The sequence below is a fragment of the Coffea arabica genome, chromosome 2c (assembly GCF_036785885.1).
Source record: "Coffea arabica cultivar ET-39 chromosome 2c, Coffea Arabica ET-39 HiFi, whole genome shotgun sequence".
NCBI classification, from domain to species: Eukaryota; Viridiplantae; Streptophyta; class Magnoliopsida; order Gentianales; family Rubiaceae; genus Coffea; species Coffea arabica.
This window is the reverse complement of record NC_092312.1, coordinates 62,676,359-62,687,221: the sequence shown is the minus strand read 5'-3', so window position 1 is coordinate 62,687,221 and position 10,863 is coordinate 62,676,359. Positions and strand designations below refer to the sequence as shown.

Here is a 10,863-nt window from a genome sequence, read left to right as displayed (position 1 = left end):
TATAAATTATATGAATAAATAAATGAATCTCAATCCAAATTGTCAACAGTATCAAGAAACAGTCCCTGAGCTGTCTTGCACGGTAGACACCCTCGCCTTGAAGCTATCGTCTCCAAAGACTATTCTACCCAACAGCGACGTGCCATTCTGCTAACGCAATAAGAGGTTAAAAATGACTTGATGGAGGGCCCTCCCCGAAGGTCCATCCGTCCATTTATTGTTTGATAGTACATGTTTGGAACTTAGCAGGAAAGTCAGCATTACAGTTGTATTTTTCCATTGATTTGGTTTTATTTTTCTAAGAATGTGTTAGCTACTGACTCCCATGCTTGTCTACTCTCTCTATATATATATACTAGGTGCGGTCCCCGCGCGATACGCGGGCGTCATGGGATTTTTTTTTTTATATTATTCTGTTGAGGAGTTAAGTGAAATGCATATTTTGCAAAAGATTGATGGACTGCGTCTGTGATATAGATAATTTTTCAGGTCTTTTGAAGAGAATAGACTTATGTGGATCATTGTCTATATCCAATTTACAGGATCATGCAGGCATATTTAGATATATTTACAGCTGAAGCTTCTTAGAGCTCTGTGCACTTTCAAAAATGTTAAAGGGTTGCAAGCCTAATTGTTGTAGTTGTCGGTTCGTTGTTTTTTGATGGGGCTCTCTGTCAGTTTGAGTGCGGTCAGGAGATTGCTGTCTATATTTGTTGAAGATTCTGGTGTATGTGCAACTTCGGTTGTTTCTGGGTGTGGTGGAGAGTCGATGAGCATTCTTGTTGTGTTTTTTTCTCCACTAAGGCCGCTGGAGCTGCTCTGTGAAGTGCTGGTCATGTTGGGAAGTTTGTGTACCATAATGGCTGAGTATTTGGCGTTGGTTAGTGGAGCATAATTTGAAGCAGTGGCATAGTTTGTAGCAATCTTCTTGACGAAGCAAATTATTATATTGCTGCTTATATTCTCTTCTATTGCTTCATAATTAAGTGCGTTCTACAAGGAAAACATAGTCACATGTTATTATGAGTGTTTGTGTAGTAATAGCAAGCTAGAATGTATTCAGTTAATGTATGGTTACCTGCTGCTCTTGTTGTTGAATCTCTTGTATTGTAAAAGGAAGCAATTGGGAAGCATCATTTCCATAGATATCCAAAGTCATGTTTCCGGTGTAATCTTCCAATTGCACAGTTAATCGACATCTATTTTGAAGCGAAGAGTGTTGAGGAATAAATTTTTGCAGTATATAGCAATTTGCAAATGTTTTTTAGAGTGGAGTTTTGTATCATACCTTGGAGTGACTCGGACGTTCGTGTTGCAAGATACACAGACAATTGGCCACTGTGGAATAGAACGTACAGATTTGAAGCATCTGGGGCAAGCATTATACCAGAATTTTTGACTTCTGTCAAGCAATTTAGGAGTTCCTTGTACCCAATAAGCTTTTTGCTGTGACATACATGTATATGGCTGTTTATTTTTTTGTGTACAGAAGAATTGGTTTGTGCGGTTTATGGGAAGAAGTTCTCTAAGTGAAATTTACCAGAGGGAACTGAAGGTAGTCTCTTATTGTAGTCATTTCTTCTGCATCTGGTAATGGTAGCAATTTTGTTCGATCGTTGTACGCTTTATCAGCCATTAGATGTCGAATTTGGTATTCATTTTTTGTTGCCCTGCATGGTGTGTTTTTTTTAAAGGAAAAGCTGTTAATGTAAAGTAAATAAGCAGTGAATAGTTGGGAAGAGTTTTATAGTATGGGAGTATTGTTTACCATGTTCTGATTTCAGAAGCTTGCTGGATCGGTGGATTTATAAGAATGCTAGATCCAAATTTTGTAGACAGGTTCATTGCTGTAGCGCATATAGCGTTATTCGGTAATAAAATATGACGTATAAAGATAAATGAATGTATAAGATTATAAATAGAATGTAATTTGTATATGGTAGTCTGATTAGAATGTAGATAGGTACTTACTATGATAAGAAGTTACTTTGAGTCGTAAAGCAGCAATGAAAGGCATATTTTGGACCATATTTGTCAAAGCCTGGCCTTCATCAGTTTCATGGTCTCCCCAGAGTGTTAAAATTACAGGCATGAAACTATTTATTCATTTGGGAGGAATAAGGAAAGTTCCAAAATGGATATATAATTTCAGATTTGATAGATATAATTGTTACCTTTGATCGATGAGTACGATCTCTCTCTTTGGTGTTGTTCCTTTGTAGGTACGAAGATGAACTTCACTGACAACACCTAGGACATCTAATTGTAAAGGAGTTATAGATTGCTATAATAAATTGAATATAGAATCATATTTTTTAGTTAAAGTGATGTACCTATTTCTGTGTTATCATCTATATATTGATGGAATTTCTTGAAAGGAATGAAGTTGATTGTCAGAGGAAGCTGCGGAGGATTTGCTTCTTGTATAGCCTCAACAACAGTGGAGTTGTCGATTATCCAGTTACATTGATTCTCATGAGTTCGAAATTCTACTTGTGTTCGCTCCACTCGTGCATTTGATACCATGTATCTTTTGTAAAGCTGGAAATGATCTTTGAAGAATTCTATATCAGATTTGCACATGATAGCATCCACTTTGTTTCCCTGAGAGCAAGTATGTTTTGCATGGCAATGGAAAAAATCAGTTAGCAGGAGTTGTTTCTATTTTGTTATAAAACAGTAGCCAGTAGTACCTCGTCATCAACCAGAACCAATTTTTTGTATTTGTTTCCAGCCTTTGATATCTGAACTTTTTGTTTGTCAAACACTTCAACTATAGCTGTCCAGTGCTGCGTATTAGGCACAATTTCATTGACCTTGCTGATTTTCCTTTCCATGAGTGAAACAGGAATTCTTTCAATGATGCTTGTCTGTTAACAGAGAAACTGCAAACGAAAGATGTAAAGAGTTGAAGTTATAGATTACTATACAATTGAAAATCGATTATATGGAGCTATGTTTAGTTCCTGGTAAAGAAACACAAGACAAGTAATATACAGGTCATAAGGTATTTGCTATGTCTAAAACATCTCTATATACTATATTTTGTGTGGCATTGTATGATTTAGTATTAGAGGTGGGAGGTCTAATCAGTATCTTAATAGATGTACTATTTTTAGCTCTAGACAGTGCTACATAAAATTGTCCATGAGAAAAGACTGGCTCGCGTAAGTATAATCCAACATAATCTAAAGTCTGACCCTGAGCTTTGTTAATGGTCATTGCGAAGCATAAACGAATAGGAAATTGAATTCTTTCAAAAGGAACAGGGCAATCAGCATCATTATCTATTCGAAAACAAATTCTGTGAAGAAACACATCTTTACCAATAAATTCACCACAACTAATAATAGCATGTATAACATTTTGTGTTAAAGATTTACATATAAGCCTGGTACCATTGCAAAGACCTTCCGGAGGATCAATATTTCTTAGTAGAATTATTGGTGTATTTGGTTTTAGGATAATTTTATGAGGTGGGAAACCATTTGGAGTTAAACTGTTAAGGAAATCTTCTAAGACTGCCTGTTCTGATTCTATAATGGATTTATCGCGGCTTATATATTCATGTGCTTCTCCAGGAAAGTTTTTTATAAGAATGCTATTTAGTTCATCAACAAATTCGTTTTTCGTTGTAAGTATTGCTCTGTTTACCAAAGAAAAATTTTGATTACTAAAAGTTGTAAGATCTGGAAAAACAGAGTTTATGAGTATGTTGATGGACTCATCTTCGTTAGTGTAGGGAATGAGGAGATTGTCTGGCACGCGAATGTTGATATCATCAATCAGTGGCTCTGTTCCATTTCCAATTCGAAGGAGATAAGCAGTAAACTCTGGATCACTTATGGCTCTCATATTTTGGCTGAGATGTAGTTTTGTGAGTTGTGGCCAAATATAGGAACTAATGATACTTGCTTCGATGAAATCTGTTTTGATTCCTTTTGTGACTACGGGTAAGACTTGTCTGAAATCGCCCCCAAACACGATAACTTTTCCTCCAAATAGTTCTGTAGAATTCATCAGGTCTTTTAGAAGTTTGTCAACTCCTTCAATTCCATGTCGATGAGTCATTGGTGCTTCGTCCCAAAGAATTAATTTTGCTTGGCAAAGTAAATTTGCCGAAGCACTTTGTTTGCTAACTTTACACATATTAGTTGGATTCATGTCTATAGGGATTTTGAAGCGCGAGTGCGTTGTTCGTCCTCCGGGTAAGATAGATGCTGCAACTCCACATGATGCAGTTGCAAGGGCTACATAACCTCTTGATCTTATGGTAGCTAGCAAAGCTTTGTATAGAAATGTTTTTCCTGTGCCTCCAGGTCCATCAATAAAAAAGCATCCTTTTTGTTTAATAAATATAGCATCCATTATGTGATCAAAAGCAGCTTTTTGTTCTGTATTGAGCTGTGTAGCGGCTAATAAATCTGTTTCTGATACCTGAATATTTAGCTCACTTGAGGTATCTCTTGTATTTGTGTATCTATCTCGGAACCTTAATGTTGTAGACACTAAGCAAAAGCTGTTGATGTCTTTTCCCATTGAATCTAAAAAGTTGCTGATCTGGTGTAGTACTTTAAGTCTAACCTGTTCAGCAGGTAAAGTATACATTCTATTGTAGTCTTCAGACATTGCCTGTTCAAATTTGCTCCATAAAATAAGAGGACTTGCTGGTGGGAAATAAACCAATAAAGTTGCGAATAATCTGCGTAGACTGTGTGGCATATGATATGAAGCAGCTTCTTCCATACATTGTTCTTGTGAATCATTTGATTCAAAATAACCTCTCAAGATAGCTGACTGTCGATATGTACCAACATGAACTCCATTTATTGTCTTCAAGTCGTCAAAAGATATTGGCGCTCTAACATGAGTAAGTAACAGTCTAAGAAAGTAACGTTCACCCTCTGTTGGACTGGCGCTAACTATTCTACCAATACTATCTTTTAGTTGTCTAACTGCCCAATACTTTTTTCCAGGATACCATACAAAGTACTCTGGAAATTCTTTGTATGTACATTTGAGATGTTTAGCTAATGGATCGGTAGCATTCATGTGAAAAAATTCCGTTAGCATCATTCTTTTCCTGAAAGAATTTTGCAGAAGATCTCGTAAGTCTTCATTTTCATTAAAAGTCATGCATTGAAAGTTCTCAAGGTGTAGCTGAAGATGAATAACTGCAGGATACATTTCAGATAATGAGAATCTATAAATACGCCATATAGCTTCAACTGGACATACCCATCTAGCAGATTGGTATTCTGTGATTTCATCAATCTGAGTTTGTTGGTTATTAGCTGTTGGTTCACTATCATTGTTAACTTGGAAATGTATCTTATCATGTCCTTTGTAGATATATTTATAGATGTATTTAACAGCTTTAACAGTAGAGCATATTTCAACATTAATGTGGCAATTAAATTTTGCAAGTAAATAAGGGTTGTAGGGGACTACCCACCTGTTGTCCAGCTCTTGTCCACGAACAATAATTTTCTTGCCATCGTTTCTTCTTCTATAAGTTGGATAAGTGTTGTTTCCATGAGTTGTTCTGCTGGCCCATTTCTTTGGATAACTATTTCTGCATCTTCTCATAAATGAGCCTTGCATACAGACATTCTTTGGGTTTTTTGTTCCACATGGACCGTGCATCATGTGTTTTCGAACCATATTGAACAGATGTTTATTTTCGTGTTCATCTGGTATTTCAGCTGCCACAATTCGATCATACGAATCTGTGAAATATAATTTTGATCTCGGTTGCAGGATAATAAGCATATGAATGTGCGGCAGTCCGCGTTTCTGGAATTCCACAACATAAGTATATGCTGCGACCTCTCCAAATATATGTTTTTTGAATAAATCTTCCTTTAAAATGTTCACCTTTGCATGGAATACTCTTGATAGAAGATCTGGTCGGTTATGAGCTTCATCTGTACGTAACATTGTTTCTTTTATTTCTGACCAGGCAGGGTTACAAGTCATTGTAATAAATATATCTGGTCGGCCAAATTTTTGTACAATAGCCATTGCATCCACATATCGTCTTTTCATATCTCTTGGACCCCCAATAAACGAAGCTGGAAGGATAACTTTTTGGCCAACCTGTGCTCCGCGAGATTGTCCTTGAATAATACTGTCCATCAGTCCCTATAATTGTTCTCTTCGTATTAATTGTTGCCTGCTTCTGTAAAAATCCAATCTCTGGGTTTCAATCTTCACATACATCTCGACTACAAATTGTTGAAATAGTCGTCCAGTATTGAGAATGCTAGGCGTACAGTGGTGTCTAATTTGCATTTTGTAAGCATAGTATTCTCTCATTGATATATATTCCTTTGAGTTGTTGCACTCCTGAATAGCTACAGATAAAATAAGCATTAAGAAAAATTGACGTAAATATGTATTTTTTTTTATATATAAGAGAGATAAGAGATAACAAAAGTGGTGTAAATATACAGCTTTGTATATATAAGAAATGCATATAAATGGTCTGACCTTGCTCTTCCTTGTCAATCATTTCTTGAGCAGAAGAGAAATTAGACAATGTTGCTGAAGTCTGCTGTTTTCTTGTTGCTCTTTTTGTTTTTTTTTTGGATTGATTTTTTCTGATCTTTTAATTCCTGGATGCCAACCAGTTTCTCCAAGTGGGAACAACAGCAGGTACTGGAGAGGATCATAGCATCCATAATATTATTGAATTCGATGAGTATGACCCTCTTTAGTATAGATTTGTATATGTCTGGAGTAGACGTTAGTTGAATTTTCTCCTTCAACCCAAAGAGCTGCAATTTGAGAAGCTGTTGGTTGGTTGAATACACGTTGATCATTATCAGTGTGAGACTTTAAGACTATTTGGTAAGAATCCAGCTGAGGTATGTTGCGTAAACTACGGAAAAAGCAAGCATAAGGATTGGTCTTCATAACTTCCATGAGTTTGATCACAAGACTTTCAGTTAATCTATCTGATACAGCCATTCTATTATGTAGCTCATGCTCTGTGTCGTGGAAGTAGAGTTGGAGATACATTCCTGAACCATGATGAGGAATCAGTTGATTAATGAAATGGTAAGTCTGTCCTTGAATCTTGAAAGTGTAGATTCCATTGTTTCTTTTGCAGAGTGTTTTGTCGTAGTGAACACCAAAGGAGGTGAAAGCAAACATATTGTTATATGTTCTAACATATGTACGAAAACAAATTGCCTCTTGTGTCTCAGCAGTGAAGAGCTCAACAAGAACACTCGGTAATTTGTTGTCATGGAGAACAACAGAACCATCAAAGCAGCAGAAGTTAGCTGTTTCAGAATGAAATTTTTGTGCATGACAATACTGACATTCTTCTTTTGGAGGTAACTTATATGACTTGTCAGGTATGTAACTAAGCGCGTCAATGCCTTGTAGGACTCTATTACCTATAAATTAAAAATGACAAATTGTTATGTTGAATGTTTAGCTAGTTCGAAATAGAGCAAGATACGATCAATGGTACAGGTAATTGGAAAATATCAAAGGGGAAAATTGTACTGCTATTTGGTGGAATCAGAAAAGAAGAAAAATAATTCACAACCTTTTGATGCATTAGATTTTTTCCTTGAGTGTTTGGCCGGACAATGCCTTGTAGAATGTTTAGCTGTATGAACAAAACATAGCTTAATAATTAATCCAAAAAAAATGAGGCGCTAGGTAGTTGGATAGGTGATTAAGGAAGGTGAAGATTGAAAATATTCGGAGTCAAAAGCTCAGTTTTAAGTAAAAGAAGAGTATAGTACCTCGACTCTTAGTCTGTTTAGCAGTATGCTCTGTAGTTGCATTCGATGTGGTACCATTTTCCGGTGGAGTTACAGTAGGCCTCGCACATAACGATGTTGATTGTTCTATTAAGAATAAGCGGAGAGAAAGTGATTAAATCATGTCGGAAATTATAGTATTTTGTAAGCAGACTTGGTGAGATAATCAAATATGTGCAACCTGATACTTCCTGAAGGTTTTGAGAGAGAAAGTTGTAACAACCAGGGCATAGTCGGCGTTCATCTGATGTATGTGTATACAAAATAGATGAAGACTAATATTTGCTGTAAATAGATTCAATGGTACATGACGTAAAAAAAATATAAACAGTAGAGAAGAATAAGAAACCTGAGCAATGCAAACCAGAGTTTCGAGAGCATCTGTACTTATCATTCGACTTTGTATTGGAGGAGGATCCTAATTATAAATCACAAGCGTATAGTACACAATACAAATGTAATAATAAATGCTAAAAGGTTAAACCATGGAACATAAAAGTAATTAATACCTCTTTCATAGCTGGAGAAAATAGTGATATGTTTTTTAGACTTGTCATTGTTGTTTGACTCGAGTACATCCGTGGCTGAAAATAGTAATCAACAGTGAATAATGTAGACATGAGAATAAGTAAAAGATAACATTGTAGAATTTGAAGGATGAGTTAGACGTACGTTTGTATGTTAATATACCTTTTGCATTGCTCTTAACCGGCTCTTGAATGACTAATCCAGAAGTAGATGGCACTTCAGCAAATAAAATATTGTTTGCAGCGAAAGTGGCACTTTCCATTTTGTGGAGACTTTCTGGAGATGATACTTCAGCACATAGTATGCTGTTTGCAGCAGAAGTGGAACTAATATTTTTTTTAGGAATTTCTGCCTCTTGAGTCGACAGGCAGTCGGTAGTCATAGTAGCACTTAACTCAGTAGCAGGAGCAGGATGCATAGTTCCTTTAATATGCTCTGATGTATCAGCACCAAAAGATAAGCACATCTTTTTTCTATGATAAGCCTCTCTCTGCTTCTGTCGACGGAGTTCCTTTTTTTTTACTAAACGATTCTGTTCTTCTTCAACTTTTGCTTGGTCACAATGAAGGCGAAAAGTCTCCCTAAGAAGCGATTTTTCAGCTCGTTTCAGTTGTTCAGGAGCAGAGAGAGCTAAAAAATTATTTAATTTTCTTTTCTGATATGCCTCTCTTTGTTTAGCCAAACGAATTTCCTTTTCTTTAGGAGAGAGCGCAGCGTATTGTTCTCTTAATTTTTTATTACGTTGTTTCTTTTTTTCAGTTATTGAATCAACCGTATCAACAACAAATTTGGAGAAGCTCATTGTATTGGACAGCAAGAATCATACAGGCAATAAAGGAAAATGCAACATCTAGCAATCCAAAACTAATAAGACATTCATTCAGTAAACAGAAGAATGACGAAAATAAGCATGCATATAAAATCGAACCTGCAACTGGCGAGCAAACTTGGACGGATAACAACCAGCCGATGGAGTTGCAGATATAAGAAGCAGGAAAGGACCAAGTTAGCAGACGAAGCTAGAAGTCGACAAAAGAAAGAAAGAGGAAGCTGTTTAAGAGGTGGAAATCGTTTAAAAGCTGCAAAGAAGAAAATGGAAGACGATGAATAGAACGTGCAACAAGAATACTATCATTATATACTCGAACAAAAATAGAGCCATTACCTTCTTTGACACAAAGAAAGGACAGACGGCAGAAAACTAAAACTCCAGTTGGAAGGCAAAAAAAGAATGCAGCGACACAAATGCAATTTCAAAGATATCCGTAAGTTAATGGGTTATGACACAAAGTATCAGTATGTTAATGGGTTATGACACAAAACCACCATCTATCTATATCTATATGAGATATGAGAGATGGGAGATAATGAACTTTCTGGAACAAAGAAACAAACGGCGTTTTCCTCTACATGGCAACAGACAGATGCCTCCATTTAAAATTTTTCCCTCTGCATGGCAACAGACATATGCCTCCATTTGAAATCTTTCTCTCTGCATGGCAACAGACAGATGGCTCTATTTTAAATTTTGCCTCACCAACAAAGCTAATGAACCTTGGATTGCACACACTGCAACAGATATGAGAGATGGGAGATAATGAGCTTTCTGGAACAAAGAAACAAACGGCGTTTTCCTCTGCATGGCAACAGACAGATGCCTCCATTTAAAATTTTTCCCTCTGCATGGCAACAGACAGATGCCTCCATTTGAAATCTTTCTCTCTGCATGGCAACAGACAGATGCCTCTATTTTAAATTTTGCCTCACCAACAAAGCTAATGAACCTTGGATTGCACACACTGCAACCATCTGACTATAATCCGATAAAAGAAAGCGGATGAAACTCAACGAAGCAAATGAAACTGATCCCCATTTTTTTCTCAAATTTTCCTCACAAACAAAGCAGATGAAATTGCAAGGCGAAAACTGCGGCAAAGAGGAAAATCCAACTGCTTCTTATATATGTGTATAGATATGGATCCATCTGCAATCTAGTATTGAGAGAAATACTAGACGTGTAGTATTTATCATTATCCAATGTGGAAGTGACATCTCAACAAATGATAATTGCAATGATGGATGAAAATAAGTGTTGATATAAAGTATCCTATTTCTGCCTTGGGTCATGACCGGTTGTTGTAGTCTTGTAGATGCATAACCGGAACCTGTGTATTAAAAAATGAGAGAAGTGGGGCCTGGCTTAAAGAAACAAAAGAGCATATTCTTGTATTCTACCGTCCACACATCCTAAGAATTTATGGTCTTCCCAACGAATTTGTATCAGACAAAATTCAATTTAGTTGTACCACAACTAGATTGTTCAAGGATTAGTTCCAAGTTTACTGTCCAAGTTGCATTCAATGCTTTCACTTTGGAAATGAGTTATTAAAAATTTAATGAATTAAAATGGTTGTTGGGGATAATAAATGGCATTACTTTGAACCTATACTATAAATTATTGAAGAATGGCAAGGATCCATCACAATGTATATGGAAGAAAAGTAGGTGGAAAATCAACAAAGCAACCCTCCCAAAATTGAAAAGAAGGTAAGTA

General features: G+C 36.3%; 1 protein-coding gene across 1 annotated transcript; it reads right to left on the bottom strand.

The window, feature by feature from the left end:
* Positions 1-627: 627 nt before the first annotated feature.
* LOC113724476 (uncharacterized) lies at positions 628-6,138 on the bottom strand. The gene is made up of 7 exons (XM_027247376.1): positions 3,040-6,138; positions 2,694-2,870; positions 2,334-2,604; positions 2,175-2,250; positions 1,289-1,369; positions 1,079-1,199; positions 628-993 (listed from the first exon to the last, which is right to left on the bottom strand). The coding sequence occupies exons 1-7, from the start codon at positions 6,136-6,138 to the stop codon at positions 628-630; spliced, it is 4,191 nt and encodes a 1,396-aa protein (XP_027103177.1).
* Between the last annotated feature and the right edge of the window lie 4,725 nt (positions 6,139-10,863).